Source organism: Dysidea avara, chromosome 7 (assembly GCF_963678975.1).
Source record: "Dysidea avara chromosome 7, odDysAvar1.4, whole genome shotgun sequence".
Classification (NCBI taxonomy): Eukaryota; Metazoa; Porifera; class Demospongiae; order Dictyoceratida; family Dysideidae; genus Dysidea; species Dysidea avara.
This window is the reverse complement of record NC_089278.1, coordinates 22,984,816-23,009,372: the sequence shown is the minus strand read 5'-3', so window position 1 is coordinate 23,009,372 and position 24,557 is coordinate 22,984,816. Positions and strand designations below refer to the sequence as shown.

The 24,557-nt window shown below is 36.6% G+C and overlaps 1 protein-coding gene across 1 annotated transcript; it reads right to left on the bottom strand.

The window, feature by feature from the left end:
- Positions 1–1,058: 1,058 nt before the first annotated feature.
- On the bottom strand, positions 1,059–23,598 carry LOC136260108 (golgin subfamily A member 6-like protein 22). The gene is made up of 14 exons (XM_066053733.1): positions 23,388–23,598; positions 23,059–23,149; positions 12,526–12,634; positions 12,382–12,479; positions 12,243–12,322; positions 10,227–10,335; positions 10,022–10,153; positions 9,829–9,970; positions 8,167–8,294; positions 5,002–5,157; positions 4,801–4,950; positions 4,673–4,750; positions 1,249–1,341; positions 1,059–1,198 (listed from the first exon to the last, which is right to left on the bottom strand). The coding sequence occupies exons 1-14, from the start codon at positions 23,501–23,503 to the stop codon at positions 1,148–1,150; spliced, it is 1,533 nt and encodes a 510-aa protein (XP_065909805.1). The 5' UTR covers positions 23,504–23,598; the 3' UTR covers positions 1,059–1,147.
- Between the last annotated feature and the right edge of the window lie 959 nt (positions 23,599–24,557).

The following is a 24,557-nucleotide window of genomic DNA, read 5'->3' as shown; positions in this document are numbered from 1 at the left end:
ACTTTTATAATGACCTATTTTGGTTACGATCTACATATTCTACGAACTCCATTATGATACTTTTGTTTCTTCTGTGTTGTTTCACTGTACAGTACGGTATGAGGCTCAATGGATATAGTATGGCATCAGTCATACTCCCCTCAAATGAGTGTTAATTACCTGCCAATTACATTCAATTATATATAGCAGCATTTGAAATGATGCAACACCCTCTTGCCTGTGTGCCAGTTCATAACTATAGCAGTTATGTTATGTAATTTCCTAAATTCAGCTGTGTGGCAAACAGAATGTAATGGAATGCACTGTGTACAGCATCTATTTTTGTGCAATTTATAAGGCTAACAGCAAACTCTTATACAAATTCATTGCCATGTATCAAATTTAGTATCATGATCACCACTAGGGAAAGTTTTTTTTTTACCAGTGGCATGCAGGGGATAACTAATGTTATATACACATTCCACTGGGAATCCATTCTAGCTATCACCTATAGTACGTCATGGATCATGTTGCAGTCTTAATTACCTATTAATAACCAACTGATAACTATAATGGTCTATTCATTGGGTTTGCCAACACTTAAAAATTATCACTAAACAGTATTGTTCTCTTCAAAGCATCCATGTTGTCAAGGTATTTTGCCCTTTGGTACCCTGTATAACCACACATGCATCACTTTTTAACATCACACATGCACACTTGACATTTAGAATGTACCACTTGTATGGTTATAACCGATAGTACGTCATGGATCATGTTGCAGTCTTAATTACCTACTGATAACTATAATGGTCTATTCATTGGGTTTGCCAACACTTAAAAAATATCACTAAACAGTATTGTTCTCTTCAAAGCATCCATGTTGTAAAGGTATTTTGCCCTTTGGTACCCTGTATATAACCACACATGCATCACTTATTATCTAGTTTTAACATCACACATGCACACTTGACATCACCACTTGTATGGTTATAACTAATTGCCATCAAGTTTAGAAATTGAGGATGTAAAATGGCATAGTTCCAATTAGATAGACTAATATCGGACAGACTAATTGGTGTTGCTAGACAAATTCATATACAGTTTTACACCAACACATAAAATAATAAATAAATTAGTTCTACAAAACCAAAACAGCTATGAAATGTCATGACAACACATCAGTTTGCTGGATGATACGGTGCTGCCTCTGATGTTCCTGTTTTAGATCACATGATCAACTACACTTCCTCTACTAGCCACACCTACCTTACGCTCCTCTTGTAACATCCACCTCTCTTCTCTGGCCAAGTTACGCTGGTAGGCTAACATCTTTATCCCTTCCTCTCTCAAGTTGAGTGCCTATAAAATAATTGTAAGTGTATAATGTGTCTGAAATACTACAGTAAATAGTGGCTAAATAATTTCAAGGTACAAAACTATTGAAGTTCAACTTACGGAAATACTTTCTATAAAAGCATTTCCAAGATAGGCATGATGATTAAACAGTACAAAAAGTCTGTGCTAGTTTTGAGCATTAGTAAATATCTTGACTCTTGAAAGTTCAACTGAAACTTTTGTCCACTATGAAAGTTTTAGCTGTTTGCTAGTGCAAATTATCATAACGGCAATGGTGTGTAGCACCTTTCTACACACCTTGCAAAATATCAAGGGCTCTTCAAGCTCAGTTGGTGGTAATAATAAATGCATTGGCGTTGGACTGAACAGAATGTATTGCTTTAGTAGTGATTGAGCTTCATAGGAAGTAAACGCGTTGGCAGATATTCACACTAATTGATGATATTCATTGGATGGACATTCATTCATTCACAGACAGAACAAATGTATCCTAATGGTATCCTAGTCCACCATTACGAATATAAAAGTTCATACCATAAATAGCTAGTGTCTAGACAGTTATGATGATACAGTGTTCACTATTGTTTCACTCAGTGATAGTTCTTCCATGCAGCAATATTGTGATGGTCTATTGCTAGTTCATAGTGTGGCCAGTATAATACTTGCAATACACCAGCACAATAAGGACAAGGCAACACTTGCAGATTTGCCACTGACACCCAATCCATTAACTTATGACACTAACTGCTGTAATGGAACTACGTACCGAGGTTATGATGTTACAGTATATATAGTAGCACATAAGGTAGACACCATCCTTATAGGGAATGTGATGTATGTGCTGGTGACAGTTCAGGTATTACCCTGGCACACCACCCCCACACCCTCCACATTATGGGTATACCTGTATTAAATGCTGCGGCATTTATTACCTTAGTTCCAAAAATCAAAGCGGCAACTATTCATAATTGACCATCACTCAATACTTGAAATCAGCATTTAAGCCCTTATTTTCAAATTGATTGTGATACCACTCAAGTGTGGTTACTATTGAAGGTGCAGCGTTTATATAACCAAGGAAATACGGTGTATGTGTATATACACACATGTGTCACCCCTTAACAGTTATTGTCCTATAACTATGATATCAACTTAGTAGCCTCTTGTGTAACCAAGCAAGTAAGTGGAACAGTATAGGCTTAAATCTCTATGTTGTCCATATAAAAGTTCTTAAATTCTGATACCCATACAACATTACATGTACTTCTGCTGTATCACATGTTGTTTGTATGGAATTCTTTAATATAAATGAAGGGGTCAGCGGAAAAAGGGGGTAACCCACATTTTGACATATTTGTCATTTTGTAAAAACAAAATTGCTTGGTTAGGCATGTTAATAATATTTCCACAAAATTTAACAACAGGACTTAACAGTTCAAGTCACAACCAAATTCAAATTTGCAATATTCTACAACAATTCAGGAAGGTCTGAAAATTCTATTTAATGCCTACTATAGACCCATTTTATTTTTCAAATGTGCCTTTTCTACTGACCCCTTCAAAATGTATATGTATGTGTGGAAATCCAAAGTTGGGGTAAATACTTATACAAATAATATAATAGTTATACTTTTTGTAGTGATGAAATGTGGTATGTGTTTAAACTAGTGAGGTACAAAGGATGGTTACTGTTTAATGTGTAATCTGCCCGTGTTACATAGTCATACACAACACGTTCCGTGTAATTGTACTATCTTTGTATGGTGACAAACTGGTCTAATATATCTAGCGACCACAACAATTGTAGCTAACTTGTTACACCTTACAAATATGTGGTCTGGTCTCATAGTATAGTGAGCCACGACCAATACATCAGCTTTACTGTCTCCTATCATCAGATTAGCTGTATATAGATATCAGTATCAATACCAAATGGTCCTATGTATGTTTCAATAAAGCACTATTACTAGCCAAACCCTATAAGTATTTGAATGACTTGGTAGAACAATGGGCAGGTCATTCTTGGCTGCTTATGTGCTGGGTTCAAACCTCAGTTTTGTAATCTTTTTTATGCCATCTCTATGTAGTAACAAATTAAAACAGACCAGTTTGGTACCAAAACACACAGTGACAGATAATCACAGATCCACTACTACAAACAGCCATCACTGTATGCCCATCAATATCAAAAATATACAGCCATAGTACAAGGATGTTTTATAACACTGTAACTTGAGTTGTAATGTGTGGTCCTAGTTTATTCCAACCATGTTCTATGTTCAGCATATTTTTTGTACTTGTGTTAGGTGATGTGTGTTGACATGCAACATACGGTGTGTATGCATTAGGCATAGCCGTTTTAAGTTATGTGGGCCAATTGCATGGACTATATCATTGCATGGATGTGTGGTAGTAGAACAATTACTGTACTAGTTAGTAATGGAACTGGCATGTTAATTACAAAAAGATGTGTGGAGTTTTCATGAAGGTATGTTGTGATTCGATAGCTCATCCAATAATCACACTGGAGGGCCAACTTGAGAGTTAATTGTATAAGTGCATTAAAGAAGTTTGACTGATTGATGTACACCATATACTCAACAATGACATGTACTATGTGCACAAAGTTGACTCTTTTACCAAACAAAGTATAGCAACCAAGCGGTGTACTTCTTCATTTTACAAGTTATATCAACTGTTTAATTTAGCAGACAGTACAGTTTTCCTGTTGTTACTAGGATAAATGGATCCTCCACGCAACATCGCATACCAGGTGATGTAATCGGCTTGAGGTCAGCCTTGTGTAAGTAGCGCTTCTTTGTTTGTAATGACAATGATGTAAGGAAATTAAACTACAGTGAGCACTTGATTGAGTTTTTACAGATTACTGTTGTCCAAATTCTGACTAACTATAATGTAAGTTATGATGACTGCAAGACAACCGAATGCTCAGAAGGTTTGTGTGTGTTCATCTAATAAAGAACACAGTTACAAAGCAGAAACTCTTTGTTCTAGCAATTTGTAACCTACACACATGAATTTAGTGGTAGCAGTGTTGTTTACAAACAGACAAATTACAGTGGTCTTGACTAACCACCATAAATGTACATGAATGAAGGTAATCTCAAAATAGAGGCCTTGATTAGTGTTTTTGTCCCAAAATTACCAGCAATGTTACAATTTGGAAACACCATTTACTAGGTTTCTATTTTTAGGTAGTTTTCAATTTGTAGATACCTGGGTAGGTAGTTTACTACTAGTAAGTGATCTGCATTAATGGGAATTAATATTAACTTATGCCTAGAACACATATCCACAGCCCTGTGCCACATACCTTAGTCAGCTCTGCAGTCTCTCTCAGCAACTTCTGCTCCAGCTCAACTTCTGCTTTCTTGGCCTTCATGGCTGCATCCTGTCCCAGGCATTAGCGGTAAAAGCAGTAGTATAGTGCAGCATATGTACCTTTAGCCTACGAGCATTGTCTCGTTTCATAGTCTCCAGTTCTGACTGCAATCTAGTGACTACCTGGTCCTGTTTCTTACGTGATGCCTCAGCAGTTTTCACTTGTGCATACGTTGCATGTTCATTCTCATCAAACCGACTGACAGTTTTCTGTAAACACCTTATCAATACTATGGCTCACTATGTGTGGCAAGGTATCACCTGTAGCTGCCTAAGGCGATCGACATGTTGTTTCTTCTTAAGTTCACTTTGCTGTCGGCTAACACGCTCCTCCCATTTGTGTAGCTCTACAGCATTTCTTTGCCTCACACTCTCCTCATAATCCTCCATCAGTGATTGTCTCTTGTTGGTGGCTATCTGCATGATATTCATGCTAACAACTTTGTTTATTACACAACTATAGAACATCTCCGATAATGAGAAACAATTGTGTATAGCTATAGTTAGTGTGTGTTGTGTTTCTGTTATTATATATGGCAATTAAGTGCCCTAATGTAACTAAGTGACATCTAAACTGAGCTTAAGTTTATTGCACCAGTGTCCTGTACTACAAATTGTTCCAGTATTCATCAGCAAATTTTATTAATTGTAGACAGGCAATCTTCAGCAGTTAAAATAGAAAATACATATTTTTATGTTACAGTTAGCCCCTCTTAGCAGCGCCAATTGCCACACAACATGTCAAGTGAGTCTCCAACATGCTGTGCAGTGGCTTAGGTTCAATTTGTGCAAAATTTGTGAACTGTAGCCATACTTAAAAAAAAAAAAAATCACTGGAAGGGTGATATTTCTTATGTTTTGTGAAAGACATTTTACTAAAATTCCTTGTTAATAATAAAATGTTTCTCACAATATTAATGCCATGTTATCCAAAGAGATGAAATTGTTCCAATGCCACGGATTTACCAATTGCAGAAATTTGTACTGGAGGATATTTTGCTGCTTTACTACAAAAAAAATGGGATCTTGTACACATAACTAATCTACTGTGCAGTAGCTAGGATAAACGTTGTGACCTCATTTGATGACATTTGTGGTCCTATTAAGATTTTACTGTAAGTAATTGCCTAGCATTTGGTTGCATACAATCAAATATCATATAGGGATTCACAACAAAGATGCCATGTCATTCTCATTGAAGCTAATAGTTTCAACCGTGTTGTTACAAAGCTACCACAATGCAGTATAATTTGAAGGGTTTTGTCCTTGTTTCTGTCAATAATTAAAAGTATACCATGCACACTTGTCATACATAAACATCACCTACATCTCGTCTTAAAGTACTTAAGTCACTGCCTTAGAAAAACCTAACAGCCATCAAATAATCAAAATTCCCCTTACCGTATAGCACAACAAATGTAATGTGAATAATTGATCAGGTTGTGGTAAGCATAAGGTAAAACTTGACGTTACAGCATAGGTAGCAGCAGTAGTAGTAGGCTGGTTTAAAATTGTAGCGGGAATTTTAACCTTATTTTTGGAAATCAAGTAAATGTAGTATGTTTCGTTAATTAAACTGTTGACTACTGGATGTATATAGTCATAACCAGTGTCAACATCACAAATTTTTGTAAGTGTTTATACTATCTACATACGTAACTGTAAGGTGCAATAAATATTTTAAATGATTAACAGGGAATAAAGAGGTCTGATGTTATTCATTTTACTTACATGCACATTGTGACTACATCTGAGGAAACCGGTCTCACCACTAATACATTATATTGAATTTCATGTCAAACTGAACCAAAGTTGTCTGCTTATGCTGGCTGCCTTTTCTAAGCTCTGTGGCAAGCCATGCAAGTGGTCTGAGTCTTGGTGGAATGAGGAGGTGGCTGGGTCTGGCTATGTGGAGTTGGTGAATACTTGTATACCGTATAATTCCTATCATTTTCAGCCGCTAGCTCATAATTTATTGTAATGTCTCCTTCCTGAAATCAACTCTACCAATACGTAGAACCATTAACTCTTGGTAGAACCTTACAATAAAAATGTAACACAAAATAGGGCTGTTGTGTAACTATTGTGTAGCTACCGTATAACTGGAAATTTTCAAGGGACGAAACTTTTGCAAATTTTGTGAGAAATGGTGGCTTCATGAATATATAATTGTGAAATGCTTGAAGCTATTGGCTACAATGTACGTTTTGTGAATTAAAAATCATATAGTTTCGTGAAAGTTTTGTCCCTAGCTATACGGTACCATCAGGAGCTTATGAGCCTCCAAAGGCGGCGAAGGAGCATGAAACTTACACTGCCTGCTGGGTGCCATCACAATCCAAATCAATTGCCAATTAGTTTCCATATATGGAAAGTATAATCTCATTATTTGAAGCTGTATATGAAACTGCGCTTGACCAGTGACACATGGCGATGGTGAAGTTGGCTGAGTCTACCTGGAGGTCTCAATGGTGGCGAACTCTTCTCTACTTCGACTTCAATTAGTGTGGCAGGAACGCCATTTGCGCATGACATAAAGCAAATGCAGTGACGTAATTTGGATTGTCGTGCAACTCAGTTTCATGCTCCTTCGGCAGTTCATAACCTCCTGGTACCACCTGGAAGGCAAGGTAAAACATCTAAGATGTAGCATTAAAATTGGCAAGTTATAACAAAAAATAACAATAAAATCAAAAAAGACCAGTTTTCCCAGACACAGTTACAAAATTGTAATTATTATAGAGAAATATGTACTGCATACTATAAAGGCATGATAGTTACCTCATGTTGTGCATGTGCATCATGGAAATTCAATGATGACACAATAACAGACATGACTATATAATTAATTGGGATAGCCAAATATAAGACAACATATGTATAGCTACAGTTGTGGAATGTCTGTCTTTACTGTATAATATAGCTGCTGTACCAAATTAAGCAAATGTTATAGCCATTAACATCCTTAGTTGTCTTAGCAACGGCTACCCTAAACTAACTACACACTGTGAATTCTTAAAAGTTGCAATGAAGATGGTTGACCTCACAAGCAAGGCATCATTACACTGGCTTAGTAAAAGAGAACACATACATACTTGCACAAATAAGGCTATTCATGGCTAGTTGTTAAGGAAATTGTAAAGATGCTCTATGGTTGATAAATACAACTACTATACATCACATGATAGTATATATTCACTCATTAATAGGACTACACTAATAAAAGGTAACTGGCCACTAAATGGTCTTATTATGATATTATAAATGTGGTCTTAGCATCCATAACTTATGCAAAACTCCATTACCTAATTGACCATTTGTAAATTTCATCACATCATTCTTAATTAAACTTTTACCCACAAATACCACAAATTGCATACAAACAACTGGTTACTAGTAATCAGATATGTTATAGAACCCACTCACTTCAACACGATAATGAGAGTGTTTTCCCAGTGCCCGAAGCTCAACATCTTCAGCAGCTCTCTGTCCCATTTTCTGTACAGTTAAATTCTGCTTCAGTTTGTTCTGAACACCAGCTAGCAAGTGACCATCTAGAGGAAAAACATTACGCTACAAATCAAAGCTAGCAGACATCAGATTTTAGTGAAAAGAGACATACATAGACATACACCTGCCCTACAGTGCAGGACTAGTCCTAACAAGTATGTTATCCATTCAATTAGGGTGATAAATTGGGACTAGAACCCGTGCATGCTCTTCATGTAGTACTTCATTGCCCTAGTCTTTCTACTAATTGTGTATAGCACTAAGCCTACACAATGTATTACAACAGTGTTTTGTTTATTATTTGAAAACGTTTTATTATTTAATAATGTAACAAAATTAAAAGTGGTGGCAGTAAAAGGCTAGGCTTGAAGGCTTTTGAAACAGGTAGGTAAGTGTGCAGTGAGAGAGTAAGCTATAGTATGAAAATTCATATACGTATGCAGTGAGACACATAACAGAAATACTGTTGTACCAAAAAGGTTTAGAAATAGAGAAAAAAGGATGCAAGCTAAAAGAACAAAAATGTTGTAACCAAAAAGGTTGCCAAAGAAAATCACAAGGATATTGTGGTCAGTGAAACTTGTATGTAAAGGCTTGTATGAGTTGAATGGCTTAGGTACTTACTTGCAGTTTGCGTGTGGTTTACACAAAGAATTCCAGCAACTTTGTTGCATTCAAAGTTCTGTATATACAACAAATTATGGCTGTTAGAAGCTTCATTAAAAGTGACTTCATTCTCAGATGATGAGCACTTCATTTCGCACAACAACCACTTCAATATGTGCATAGGATTGTGTGATAACAAAGGAATGCAGACAGACAGACAGAAGTGTGAGTAGATATCCTATTGCAATGAAATGCAGTCAGCATGATATGATCGTACATGTACTAATATGATGGCTTAAACCTTTTATGTTATATTTCAAAGAGTTGTCAAACGGCACAACACATTACACCATTACACAAAAAGGTATATGTAATCATGTTGATATGCAAACTGTTGTAGCATTTCCTATAGCATACTTACTAACTATGTAATACACACATTGCATACTGCATTACAGTATATTGTGTATGTTAGAAAGTTCTAGTGCATTGTTTCCATCAGATTACTATTTCAAGGATGTTACAACACATACATCATGTGCTTGGTGGTACAACACTAGAAGCACACAAAAACAAGTTACTACATATTACAGCATCACTATTTGTTTCCATGACCAATACAATTAAGAGCTAGGGAGTTGACCCAAGTGACGTTATGTTTCCCATATGCTACTTATTGGTGCATGCACTGTCACAAACCAGCCCACCATTTTGGGACTATATATAAGTGTATATCCTCTGACACCTAAGTCATGTGAGTATCTGGAATTTAATTAATTAATGTGTGTGTATGTTGTCAGATTCCTACTTAAGTGTATGATCATGATCCACTTTCCTGGATGACTGCTACTAAAATAGCAAAGTACCTTCAATAAAACACTTTTAACTGCATCACTTTATGTAATCAGGTCAAATAGTGCATAAATATGATGTGATATCACATGCCCTATATTTGGGCTACCCATATCATACCTTTTCTGGATTTTCTCTGCAGCGATCCCTTTGTATTGGCGACGCCTTGAGCTATCATAGTAATGTTTCGCTCATAACGAGCACCAGCTTGATTCTTTGTGGCCTCCTCTGCTTGTAATGATTCCTCACGTTGTTTGGTGACCTGATGCGGAATGGTGCCAATTGACACACTGAAGGAGGACCTAACACATACCTCTATTTCCCTATTCTGAGCAAATTGTTTCAGTCTACGATCTTCAACTTCTGTTTGATGCACCTTGTGCGTGTCCATGTTGATTTGTATGGCCAATTCTGCTAGTTGCTGTTTCAAATGATGTTGTTCATCCTATCACATTATTATTGGCAGATTGTATAAAAAATTCTCTGATCTATGTAGTGCTGCACATGCACACATATACCTCCTTGGCTTTGATCTTGTTCTCAAAGTCTTTACTGAGTTGCTCCACCTCATGCCGTCGCAGTTCTAATTGTTTCATCAGCTGGCAGTATCTCCAAGATGTTTCCGTCCTACCATTGTATACAAATCTATATACTGAAATACTGATATATCCATCTCTTTTGCAAACCAAAGATACGGACAAGACACTTCCAAGTTTATAGCCACACTAAAACCTGCCTATATTAATAGCCATTCTGTAACATTAACAAACACAACATATTGCTACTTGTTTATTTACTATTAATCTGTCACCCAAGTCACCACAGCATGATTGATTGGAAGTTAGTTTACTAACTATAGTATCTGATAATTTGACCGGGCAGTTGTTTAGGCTTGCCTCTTACTTAACATACTAGTTACTAGTATTAAGCATTTACAAAAGTGTATAGTATGTTCACGTTGAGCTGAATCCTCAAAAACAGCTAAAAATTAAAAGTGGATTTTTTCTCAACAGAGTTAACATTTCAGCCAACCAGATGATTATCGGTAACAGCAAAGGTGTCAACAACAGACATGTACGGTTTGGCTCCATTACAAGTTAGGGAAAGGGCGGTAACGGACGCTGTACTTATATGGCTTCCCAATAGGAAATGTATTGTGAAAACTTTGATTGGCTGTAAATATTATGTCAAACATTTGAACAACAAGATTTCAAAATATTTTTAGCGGATCAAGCAGTACTACAAATGAGCCAAATTTCAAGATCATGTGTAATTGCATCCATGAGTTATTAAATGTTTTTGAGGATTCAGCTCAATGTGAACGTACTATAGTGCAGTATACTATTGGAGGGTGTAGTGTACACACTTGGCACAATTCAAGTAAATATAGTTTTATATGGCATACATGGACCGAGCATATAACGCCATTATATCACTGATGCTCAAACATGTATAGTTGGGAAATGACTAATTTAATGAGACAGTCAACAGTCTAATTGCTCTGGTAGTGAGATCAACACACTACTTGTATAAGTGAACTACCACGCACATTTGAATTATTAATAAAAATAATTTACGCTCAGGGATGCAGAAAACTCCTTCCCAGAACAAAACAAAAAAAATGCAAAGTACTGTATCATTTAAAGTACTGTATTATTTATGCAGAACAGTCAGTAATCATTTGCTTAAAGCAAAGTTCCCTATGTATTTCACTCGCATAAATTTTGCTATAAGTACAAATGTGTGTAGTGTAGTTTCATAATAAAATTTTGCTGTGTTTGTTGTTTCAATGATGGACTAAACCACACCAAGTAATTGATGCCACAGGTGAAACAAGTTGATGTTGCATATTGTGCCAGACACACACATAGATGAACACTGATACTGTATGTTACTATATCAAAACAATTTTACTACAACATGGATCTCTATTTTTATTAGTAAAGGTCCCATACATACAGTGATGTTTCATTGCAAAAAGCATTACAATTTACCATATCAATGCTTTACTATGTAAATGTTCTTTTCCTCTTAAATTATTTGGGAAACCCATAATTTATATACAGACAGTCCCTTACAAAAGACAATCACATTTCCATACCGCTTTTCCTAAAACTGGATTCTCTATATATTAATGTATGGTTTTAATGGAAGCCCACATACAATATTCTAGATTTTTTAAAATCCTCAGTGAAAATTACCATGCATTAGTAAATAACATTTCCTCACAGATAACTAAAATCAAATGTTATTATTTCCAAAAAAAGCATTTTGAACAGTGTTGAACATGAAAAAATGAAACAGATTAATATTGAAAAATGTTCACTATAGAATTGGTCTTGTATAGAAAGAAGCCCACACTACTCTTCAAGACTGCCATAAGTGCAGGAAACATTATGTAGTGGGAAATTCAGTAGGTGGGAAGAGTTTAACTACTAAACATTTTTTCAACACAACTTATGTCGGTTACTGTTCTTAGACACATAAAACTTTCCCATACAACCGTTATAATTATACAATAAGAGAATACTTACTCATTCCTAATACATCGCTTCACTTGTTCATTGGTTCTCTGTAACTGTTCTTTCAATTGCTGTTTCTTTGTCAAAGACATCTACAATAACAGCAGCAGTGTATATAATTCTTAATAATATAATGTGATCATCACATCACCTCTTCTTTCTTGTGACGTTCACTATCCTGAAAACTCTCGAACTTTCTCTCCTGCTCCTGTAACCACTGCAGTTGGTCGCCTTCCTTACGAGCTAGATCTATATGGTGTTGCAGTGATTCATTGCTGTTGTAGTATCTTCTTACCAGTTTCAGCTTGCCTCATAGCCTGTCTAACTTGTTTCTGCTGTTTCACCAAATCCATCTCTGCTCTCTTGAGCTCTCGTTCTTGTTGTCGATGCTGCCACATGTGTTCCTACATATATACAGGATCACCAAAAAACTATAGTAGTGCATTGTAAAACTACATTATTAAGCATTTGTACAGCAGCAGCATATAATATTAAGCTTGAGGTGTTTACTAGAAGAATAAGAGAACATAAGAAGGTAATCTCAGCCCACTAGCATAGCTGCACACATACCATGGTCAACTTTAAGTATCTAAGATTATCAACTTTAATAGTTAGGCATGGTGGTCATGGATGCTAAAATGTTAATTATGTTACTAACTATAGTCTTGAAACGTTACTATATATAAAAACAATACAGAAATAATAGGAATACTTATAGACATGGTAATTACATGGCTTGGGCCACACGCATCACAACTACCATCACTATTCATCCATAACATCAGTTACACATCACTACCCATGATCAGCAGCTATGTCTGCATAGTGTGTCAATGTGACATCACACAACTACACCACATCCCCAAGGTAACTATACACATCGTGTGGTATCTACTTTCTTTGCTCCACATAAGTGCAGGAAAATTACTGTATTTCCGAACTGTCAGCAAGGTTGAATGGTACTAAATCATGGGCATATGTAATGTAACTCTATGACATGAGCTACGTCAAGTGTTTGAAAGTTCAAAAGTACAGTAAAACTTTATCAGTGATTTGTCCAGGGACATACTACAGTGCAGGAGTGTACATAATCCAGTGACACAGACTACACTGAGGGGGTGCACACAATCTCACAAGCCCAAGATGCATCCTTAGTGGATGCACATTGTGGCAACTTCCAGTATGACCATCCCTCCTTGTTTTCAACATTTACATTGTGGATTCACAAGAATAGTTAACTATGTAAATTAAAGGCATCACCATGAATACTATGTATGTAGAAACTAATGTAGAAACTAATGTAGAAAAAGTGGCAATGCAATGATATCATGTTATCAACATTACTTAAGGAGTCCACAGTCATTCGAAATTTTACAAAATTTCTAGCAAGGCTACCCTATTAAATTGTATGCGTGTGTACGCATGCATGTGCATGCACTCGCGTATGTGTTGTGTGTGCATGCATGTATGCATGAGTGTGTTATGTGTGAGACAGTTGTTGTTTTAACAGTTAGCCATATAGATCATTACATCATGGCTGTACACACCCGTCACATTATTCATCATGCTCAAATGGTTGCAACATGTGAAACAAGCCATACTTTTGTTCAAAGAAAAGCATTAAGAACAAACAGGTAAACACAGGTGTGTATATTGTGATATATGAATTTCCTGCCATGACCATGTATAGGTCAATAGTTTAATATAACATTGCTGACTTCTACATTATCAATTAAAATAATCAAGGGTAGTATTTGTAGCAGTACATAAACCATTCTTGTCATGTAACAGTCGGCCCTCATTCCCATAGTATGTGATAAAGAAAAGTTCACAAATGTAAGGCTAACACCAGCTGTAGTGGCAACAGGAAGCTAATGTTTTGGCTTCATAATCAATTGTATTGTAAACTGAAGCATCCATACTTTGAATACATGACTTAATTCAATACTGTAATCTCTATTAATAGCTAACTACACTATCACTAGCTAAAAAGGAAGTAGAGCTTAATAAGAGACTTTATACGTATGTCAAAATGATGTACCAATCAACTTGACTAATAAATGTGTCCAGTAGTTGACAGTTTCAGCCTAAGTTTATCAAACATAACAGCATAAATGGCAGCATAAAACAAAAGCCATAGCAATGATTACCCATACACAAAACTATTAGTTCCTATGTGAATGACGTAACCATTGTGAATCTCTATTCTATGATGCAAGCCCTAAAAGCTGATTATCTAGTTTCTATAATTATCACAAGGATAGCTACACACACACATAATATAGACATTGCACCGTCACGATGCTTTGTACAGTATTAAAAAAATAGCAATAAAGGGTTTACACTTTACAGCAGTCTCTATATTAAAGCTATAACCCTAAGATTATGTGCTTCAACTGTTTTGTAGAATCCATGACAGTTTGACTGCCTGCAAATTAAGTTCCAAGTTTACTTCTTCATACTTTCACGGTATTACAGAAACCTTGCACTAAAATTTACGGATGGATGCATGTCAAGTCCATTACATCAAGAGTTCATAACTGATATATATATTATGAACTCTTGACTACATGTATTCTAAATATCTTATGGATGCAAATTAGCATATAATGCAGAAGTATGGGATTTTTGTGAAATCCCAATCACTAAATCCAAAGATGGAAGTTTTGAAACAGTAGAGCAGCTATAAAACTCTCAAACTTAGACATGTAGAGATATTTAAATATTTGCATATACAGTGAAGTGTTTCTAACTTCTATAAGCTGACAGTGTTACTGTACCAATCAATCTTTTACTATGTAACACCATCTACATCCGCCAAGCCTTTGTTAATCTGATGATTTTCAGAAACAATAGCTGTCGGATTACACAGGTTTCAGTGTATGCAGCTCACCCACCAGCAGTAGATGAAATCATGAAGAGTAAAGTTTGGGCTACACTTCCGTATATACATTCCTATACACATTGAAAGCTAGTAAACATGTAGGTGTATTATTTTGGGTGAAATTTCATTTGCACGCACAGTTGTGGGCTGTGACAAGCTACATTAAACACATCATCACGATGTTTAGCAAGTACGGAAGCCAGTATGTTTGCAGAGAAAACAATACCAAGGACAATTTAAAGTGAAAGAAGCCCGAACGCACAACAAGGTGTGCCTTTTCACTTGTCGGACTACAGATAATTCATAATAAGTTTTGTTGATACACTACAACACGACACTTCGGATGACCAGATTTATGATTTCGTGATTATTCAATTAGAACTGAACACCTCCCAGTGTAAGTATAAGGCAATATTTCTGGTCTTGCCAACTCCCTAAAACTGACCGACTCTTCTGATGAACATTAAAGATCACACAAAGCAGTGGATTTTGGTGTGTTACACTTGATACTACAATCCTTTTAAAATTAAATATAGACAGTTTGAATAAAAGCTCATAATATTTGTATGAACTCTTAACAGCTTGACATAACAATTATACAAAAAGTGTCTGCCAGACAAACAAATGTATCAAGTCTTTATTAGCTGTCCGAAATTACAAAAGATTTGTTTTAAAGTAAAGAGGTACTGTGTGCCAACTAACTCCACACTAGGATGAAAAGGCAATTAGTTCAAATTATGTATTTGAACATTTAAACTATAGTCATACATGAAAGTCAAAGCATTTGTTTCACAGGTACTTTTTAAGCTGAACCCATATACTGGCATTGTATGCATATGCAAATTATCGAGGGACGTTGCTTAAATATTCCCTTGAAATTTTTATGATTTACCATGGAAAATGAATGACCCTTAAAACCAAGCTGAAATATCCCCACTTGCATAAATAATGACACATGTCCATTTATTACTATTAAAATTAGGACACGTAGTAAAATATTTATCCGTTGATGAATTCATGTATAATAGGAACTCCTACTCCACCTTATCCTCCAGTACAACTGAAACATGATAATAAAAATTGTAACAATACAGCTTTGAAGCTTCAATTTGCATGCCGTTTTTATCCCCTATTTCCTTTCTAAACGTTATTTCATTATTTGTGTGCAGTTCTGAATCACACACAATGCTTTATTCTGTATCCACCCACATTTTTACCCACATTTCTATGTAAAAAGTGATACCATTTATAGGTATCACAATGACCAGAGGAGTTTTATACAAAAACCCGAAATAATGTTTTATGGGAGGATCAAAAAGGTGCTAAGGATGGTTTCCATATAACCGCAAATCACTACGTCAAAAGTGTGAGTAGTCCGCAAAATAGTCCTCGACCATACCGTATAGCAAAAAACTTTGGCAGTAAAACACTTCGGCGAATTTGACGAATAGCATTCAATTCGCCAAAGCTTTTATCGCCAATTATTTTAGATGATTACACAAGCACATTGTGTGACTAGAACTTGAGATGAAGGTCAGCTCGTACCACCACGCAATAAAGATTGAGCTGACTTTGGAGATCTTCCTAGGCCCACTGCTGTAAGCATTCCTTGGGATAGCATTTCTGACCGGCTTCCCGTTCACATGTCAGCTACTAGTTCATCGTCTCGCGATGGATTGGCCAAATACTTTGATATACGTGATAACTTCTACTACTAAAGTTCACTGAAAAAGTAAATACGGTCGCTCTCTGCATCGCAGGAGATAGTGAAACACGCCTTTGCTACCACGTTGTTAGATCAGTAGCTACAAAAGTACTGCTACAACAACAACGCTAGCTACCTATACACTTACTACACTACTTAACTGATGAGTTGACACCTTGTCGTTATCCTTACATACCGTACAGTAAAAACTTTGGCGAATATTATTCCAATTGCCAAATTTTTTTCTGCTAATTTTTTCAACACGGGTTTCGTCACACTTTTTACTGCCAAAGTTTTTTACTATATGGTAGTAGAGATGGATAAACAATTTGCTACACATCTGTATATTGAGCTAAGCAAACTTTAGAAATGAACCTGGCAGCAAAGGTACATCTTCCATTTGTTATAATACGAGTAATACGGCACATTACAGGAATTTTAGTGTCAGGATGAAGCATCATATATGTGTAGGCATTAATTTTGATTATTCATTTAAATATTGTTAGGAGATGTGATCTATTTTACAAATTGTGTCCTACAATAGATGAAACTTTATAATCCTAACTTTTACATCAGTCTAAAAGTCTAAATATTTAATAATTAAACATTATCCAGACCCAAGGCTGGCCAGAGTTCCGTAAGCCACAGATCACTCCTATGGCTAGCCACTGGGCTTGGAAAAACCAGCCAGCAAAAGTAGACTACTTAACTCTGGTTAATTTTGACAATGAAATTTAATCATGTATTCATGTAGCTATGGTACTGCCCAAGCGTAATGTCACACTCACTCGCACATGCAATTTTGCTCGAGATTTTAAAAATTGCTTATTAAGGGGTGTGGCAACTGTTTCGCTGGTGATTCTTGTGAGCGAAACAGCTGCCACGCTTGCTTCACAAGTGAAAGTTTCCACGCCCCTTAATTAGTGATTTTTAAAATTTCGAGCAAAATTGGGTGTGCAAGCGAGTGTAATGTTGCGTTTGGGCAGGTGTCTGCAGTGAAAATCAAACTTGCTGTCATAGACGTTACCTAGAACTAGTCACATTTAGTTTTACACATGGACAAGTCCAGAGATGCATAGATGACATTGTACTAAATCAGTAAAACTGAAGGTAGTGCTGATTCAAGAAGTCATGGAATAGAGTGACAACTCCGTGCAGAAGTTCCCAACAAAGGAAGTGTAGGTAACGAGTGTCGAGGTCTTGAAGGATCGGCTGCAGGTGAAGGTAGTGTGTTCTTATGATGACTTGGACAACCACTGATAACAATGTGAACAAGTAAAACATTTATACAAAAGCAAAGACAATGAACAGATGTTGTTTACCTATGCAGTGGCGGATCTAGATGGGTTTCTGGGGTTTCGACACACCCCCTTTTAAATTTAACAGAGTGGCAGTATAAATACATAAACATTGTTGTACTGACAATTTGTCATAGCAAACAACTATTTACTACTGTATTTCAGTAGCATGCATGCAGTTGCACTTAACTACCACCATTTATAGCTATTAAACCCTCAGCAACACTTCACTTTTCATCTCCCACTGCATTAAAAACGATTGAGATACTCTAATAGAGCAGTCAAGTAACTACTCTAATAGAGCAATCAAAGCTACAGCTTGTAGTCACCATATTTTCCCTATAGTTAGCTATAGTATTTACAGTTAGAACATTGGATTTATTGTAATTGCTAACTAAAAGTAGCCTAAAATCCGATCTAAGTGCTTCTAAAACCTCAAAAATTTCCGGAGAAATGTCATCAGATGCCTTATTCAGTTATACCAACTTTCAAAAACCCCCTTTTAAAAATCCTAGATCTGCCACTGCTATGGCATGAAAAGGTGTGTGCAATTAATAGTCTATTGTCACTTGTAGCATGGCTTCTTCACATAGTTGGTGATGGCTTCTCTGTAGCTAAAGCCAGCTGCTACAGATGCATAAGTTACCACAATACGGTACTGCTCAAATGTAATGTAATCTAGCAAGAGTGCAAGCAATTAAAAAACTTGCTAATAAAGGGCGTGGCACTTATTTCGCTGACAAGTATTCATCCCAAATGAAAAGGGATGAATACTCGTGAGCAAAATAGATGCCATACCCTTTAATTAGCAACATTTGCACTCTTGCGAGACGACATTACATTTGAACGGTACCATAAATTTCTTCACTATTTACTTTTCGTACACATTCTGAACTGTGAGGGTGACTCTGTGAGAACTGTGCCTGAATAACTAATATCAGAGGGCTCAAAATTTTAATTTCCATGTCATCAAAATCTCTGAGCGTACTGTAATGTAGCAGTGAAGAAGCACCATCCATTGTATATCCACACTCAGCCTTAAGTGATGTGTTAGTAAAGTGTTTGAATATTCTCGTCAGTGGTAAGTAAACAAACCAAAACTATATATGTGACCCAGTCTGGGAAAACTGGTCTTATCGCCTATTTAAAAGTATCAAGAAACACCGGTTTTAAGTATTTTAGTGTGTTGTAGCTCGCCAATGGTTGGAGCTATGTGTACCAAATTTTCACACGTTTTACACCAATTCCTTACCTTCCACAGCATCCACTGTGCAAGTAGCCAACAACTATGTTTCCCGCCACTTTAGATAGTTTTTAAACTGAGGTTGACTGTATCAGGCGAGCTGCAAAATAGGTGGGAGGTGAAGGGGCTTGGAAGGCGGCAAGATGGTGTTCAAAAATTGAAAAGGAAGGCATAGGGATATGAATTAGGCCAAGTTTTGGGCCATTGAGGTCTCAAAATTGGTTAAAATGAAAGGAAATTCACAGCAGAGGTACTTATCCAACACCACAGAGCTGTACAGCCACATACAGTCATCCCCAGGCTGACCAGAGCTCCATTAAGGCCCCACACCGCACGTACAGATCGCCACTGGGCTTGGGAAAAGCAGCCAGCAAAACCAGACCACTCAGGTCTAGCTGATTTTGATTGTGGAATTAGATAGTTTATTCATGTAGCTTTGTGTCCTGGGTGAAAAATCGAATCTGCTGACATGGGCGATAAGACTGATTTTCTCAGACTGGATCACATATATACACTATGCAAAAAGGAAGCCATTTATAACTAATTATCTTTTTACAGTACACTACACGGCATGCTAATGCTTTGCTTTCTTCATAATACATCATACTGCTTATGTTTAAGCAGAACCTTAATAGAGGTACAATTTTGTTGTTCACATTTAAAATACGGTATTACTGTTCCCCTTTAAAGTGACTCGTGCTATTAAAAATGCTGCATCTAAAAACCCATCATAGAAAAATTACACACTACAAAATCACCTTAATGGAATATTCTTACTTCATTGAACATCAAATACAGCATTAAAAACAAGAAAACACTTATAGGCATCCAGATATAGAATTTTTTTTTAAATTGTCAAAACCATAATTTGGTCTGTCTGCTTTACTACCACAGTTGCAAGGCTAGAGGTCAAACAAAGCAGCGCATGGTTACCACTTTACATCACAACAAACTCATGGGTGGGATGTGCTTTTCATGGTTCCAACAAATCTCTACCTTTTGAGTTTTGCTTTTCCTTTTATCTTCAATTAAATGGCTGTCTTCTTTATGCCAGGAAACCATACCAAGGCATTAATTTTCTATATTGACACTTTCCTTGAAGAAGCATATTTAGATGCCACAAAACTATTTGAGGTGCTTAATGGACTGTAGTATCCTTGGTAGTATTGGGCAGCAGTTAACTAGACTTATAAAATGAATGCAATTGGTCATGGTCCCCTCCACTCATGGTCCCTTAAATGATCAGTACACACCAAGACACCTCTAAGAATCACTGCTGAGACCACACCCTTCAATGATAAAAAACAAGGCATTGTACCAGGCACCCCAGCTTAGTCTACTGCGTAGCTGGTAAGATTGAGATACTGCTACAGCAGTCACAGTGTGTATTTTATACTAGGCTGGACCATGCTTAGTAGCTAGAAAAGTATGTCTTCCAATTTTGGCTAGATCTTTGTCAGAATAAGCTGTGTAGGCTCACTGGTCTTCCCTTGGATTTGTATTTTCGATCTCTTTAGCTAGCCGGATATTTGGTGGATATAAAATTTGACAATTTCAGTGAAAATTTTCCAAATGCTATAAATTTTTAATTCTGTCAGATTTTTTTTAAATGTTAACTTTTTGGCTATGATAGATGCTATGACTATTCTTTTAAAATACCACACTTGGCTGTTGTATTAGGGTGACTGCTTTCTTGGTCTTCAGCCATTAGGAGATTATACAAACTATTACGGGGAAAGGGTTATTCTAATTGAACAGTCATTTTGACAACGGGCATTTTGGTCAATTTATGTTCAATTTTCCCTTGTACTAATTTACATGGAGACTATGTTGCTTGAAAAGTTATAAACTGCTTAAGGCCCAGTACTCAATATTCAGCACCGGAAAGCTCAGGAATACTAAAAATTTATGGTTATTTTCAGTGGCCTTAATTGCATGCAAGTCATCGGAAGATCAGAAGAGGGGTTCTAGATTTCAAGGACATAAACATCTACTATACTATTATAAGTTTATACATTCGTCATTGTCACACATTTCTTTGTTGCTGTTACTTCTCAATACTACTTCAATATGAAGTACCTACCAGTGACCATGTGTATGTGTGTGATTATAGCTAATTGTGGCCTAAGGTTGGATTACATTTATGATAGAGATCTCAATAACAGCCAATACAGCTGAACTACATGACGGTACAATAATCATGGAATAAATATCACTATATCATAATAAATATATCATCATTTTCATATAGCTAATTTCTTTTTCAGTTGGAAAGTATATGATACTTTTATAGAGTAAGTGACTGTTATATTAGAGTGTTTTTGATTGCTTTATTAGAGTATTCCATTAGAAAATCTTCTTCACTTTTAAGTACCTGACCTACAACCCCATTGCTCGATAGCAACATGTAATGTAATATACACTAGCCTAAAATAATACCACTAATATTCTGGCAAGAAAATCAACCATTCCATTAATGATTAGTGCTAGTATCAATATAGCAATAATATCATTTCACCAAAACTTATAATACAAGTATCGCTTCATTCTGGCTTTACAATGTATAGTACTAAGTCACTTCCCAGTCATACTGTAGAATTTACAGTATTAAATGCTGGATATCACTATGACCTGTTGAAATTAAATGCCTGTCTCAGTTAAACACTACTTGTTAAAAGGCTAGCCTAAGATGCTGGAAATACTGCTCAGGTTTGTTACAAAACATATGGCATCACCTCTGTGTAGTATAATAACTACATTAACTAGTAATGGCTGATGAGAACACTTAAAGCTAAGTAACGTGCAAACGAACCACTATCATTTGTGCTAACGTGCTTTCAATACACAGCTTGGTATTAATTCTTGTCACTTCAACCTTACCAGCAGCCCATAATTATTACTAACAGTGAACTAGTTTGTTAGGCATACAAAGGATTTCATGAATAAGTGCGTGATCATACAGTTTGTGCATGTTTAAGGCATGCCTATTAAATTGTTAAATGTGATGGCTAGGAAACTACAATATTAATAAATCCACAAACACTATATACAACAAATCCACTATTCACTAAACTCACTACACTATATGGCAACATGTCATTGGTACTGAAGGGACAATATCCAGTGGACCATGTCACAACTTTTTGAAAAACCACATTTCCTCTCTAGGTAATTCAGCCATTTATATGTGCCATGGAACAGCGAGCATGTACACATAGCTATATACACTATTGTGTGCAATGTTTGGGACCATCATAATTCATCATCAATTAAATCTATCAGACTAGAGAGATTTTGTATGGTAGAAGCCAGCGAGAAGAAGGCTTGAAAACCCGTAAACGCAAGGAGTCAGAATTTACCACTGATAAGATATAGCTACTAGTCCTGTTCTCCACCCTTTTCTCCAGGATCGTATTAATGGTTTGAGATAAAACACGCCATAATTTCTAAAGAATAAGTGTCGCCACTGTGACCCCAGGGAAAATGGTCTGGTCTATAACATTTTGGTAATACTCAAGTTAGTAGTGGTGGCCTCTTGTTCTCAGCCCCTTAATGATCATAAACGACCCTCTCGATCCATCCCAGAGAAAACAAGGAAATAGGAGCTAGTAGCCTACAGCAAAGTTACACTAAAATGTTGTATTGATGGCCCCCACTGACCACAAATATCTTCACCATTACAACAAGCAAACAATTACCTCAATCACTTTAAGTCTTTTTGCTGTATCTTGCAAACTTTGCTGAGCCCTCTCCCGAATTGATTGTGGATCACTTGACCTTGGCCTCACCCTGCAGATCAACATTTATAATGCTAAATGTGCATGATAATAATGATAGGCTTTGCAACATTTGAGATATTTTAGCCTGGCCCAAGCCTAGCGCTGCTATAGAGGGTTGGCCGGACCAGCAGGTGCTCGAACTGCCTGCGCAAAGTGACTAGGAAAGTCAAACAGATAGGCCCGTAAACGACCAAAACCATGCGAGGTGATGAGAAGCCTCGAGTTTCACACTATTATACAGAACTTACTTGGTTTCTTTCTTTGCGTCATCTGGTATTAACGATTGACCAGTCTTGGCACGTGAAGTTAGGGTTTCAAATCGCTGTTGTAATTTTTCGTATCGTTCCGACTTCGCACCACTCATCCTGGCGTGCTTATAAGATGTACTTCTAGTCGTTAACAAGACCAGGCCATGCAGCCATCTTTAATTGTCATAGCAACGCTGTCATTATTTCGCGGGATTTTATTTTACGCTTGATAAAACCATGACCGAGTGAACCACCCAACAGGATGATATACTGCAAAAAAGTGTGACATATTTTGCTTGTCGCGGTTGTGCAAAAGAGTTCCCATAAGAAGTAGTTTTCGGTTCACGTGACTTGCACGTGACTAAGTTATCAGATTTTACTGTTTGGGCGCGCCTGAATAATATGAAAGGTAACAACATAAATGGGTCTGGTGGGTCTAGTCTGCACAAGGGAGTGCCATTAGGACCAGAGGAAATAAATCTCTGGAGGGCACTATTTTAGCAAAAGGATGTAACCATAGGTTATAATCTATGATGTAACCCGACATAGATTTGTAACAATGAGGAGGTGAACATGCCATGTACTTAATTTGAAATTGAGTGTCAGTGTTTATATTCTGGCATAGTTTATTCCTTGCATGGGAACTGAAGGAGTCAGACTCATTGCCAGTTCAACGTGTTCATGATGGAGCGACCATGCACACATTTATTGTACATTGCTGATTTGTGCCAGCTTTGCTTTACTGTATGCACATGTAGCTGCCTACCCAGCTAGTGTTCACTTCTTCTCCATGCATTTCATATTATTACAGATTAAAGAACCCTAAGAGGAATTGGAGCACAAAAAGCAGGTTAACTCTAATAGAGCAGTCCGGCATACATGTCTCATTGTTAATCTAGCAACACCCAACCCTTTGCACAAAAGAGGAAAGGTGCTGCCTCTTTATGTGAAGGGGCGGCCCTATGACTTTGTAGGGACAGCATAACATGGCTTTAAAATTTACTTGATTGTAGCTGGTCTACTTTTTAATGATTACTAATTAGTTAATTCTTGTTGTGTAATCTGTACATTTTTTATATTGTAATTGTTAATAGCCGCATGGCAATAATTTTTTTATAAAGATCAGGCTTTACTGAGCCTCCTTACCTGTACAACTAATACTAAATTATG

Coding starts and splice junctions, on each gene's coding strand:
- LOC136260108 (XM_066053733.1), bottom strand. CDS start 23,503: ATGAGTGGTGCGAAGTCGGAACGATACGAAAAATTACAACAGCGATTT. Junction 12,480..12,525: donor TATGAGGCAAGCTGAAACTG/GTAAGAAGATAC, acceptor AACACCATATAG/ATCTAGCTCGTAAGGAAGGC. Junction 1,199..1,248: donor TGTTACAAGAGGAGCGTAAG/GTAGGTGTGGCT, acceptor GATCTAAAACAG/GAACATCAGAGGCAGCACCG.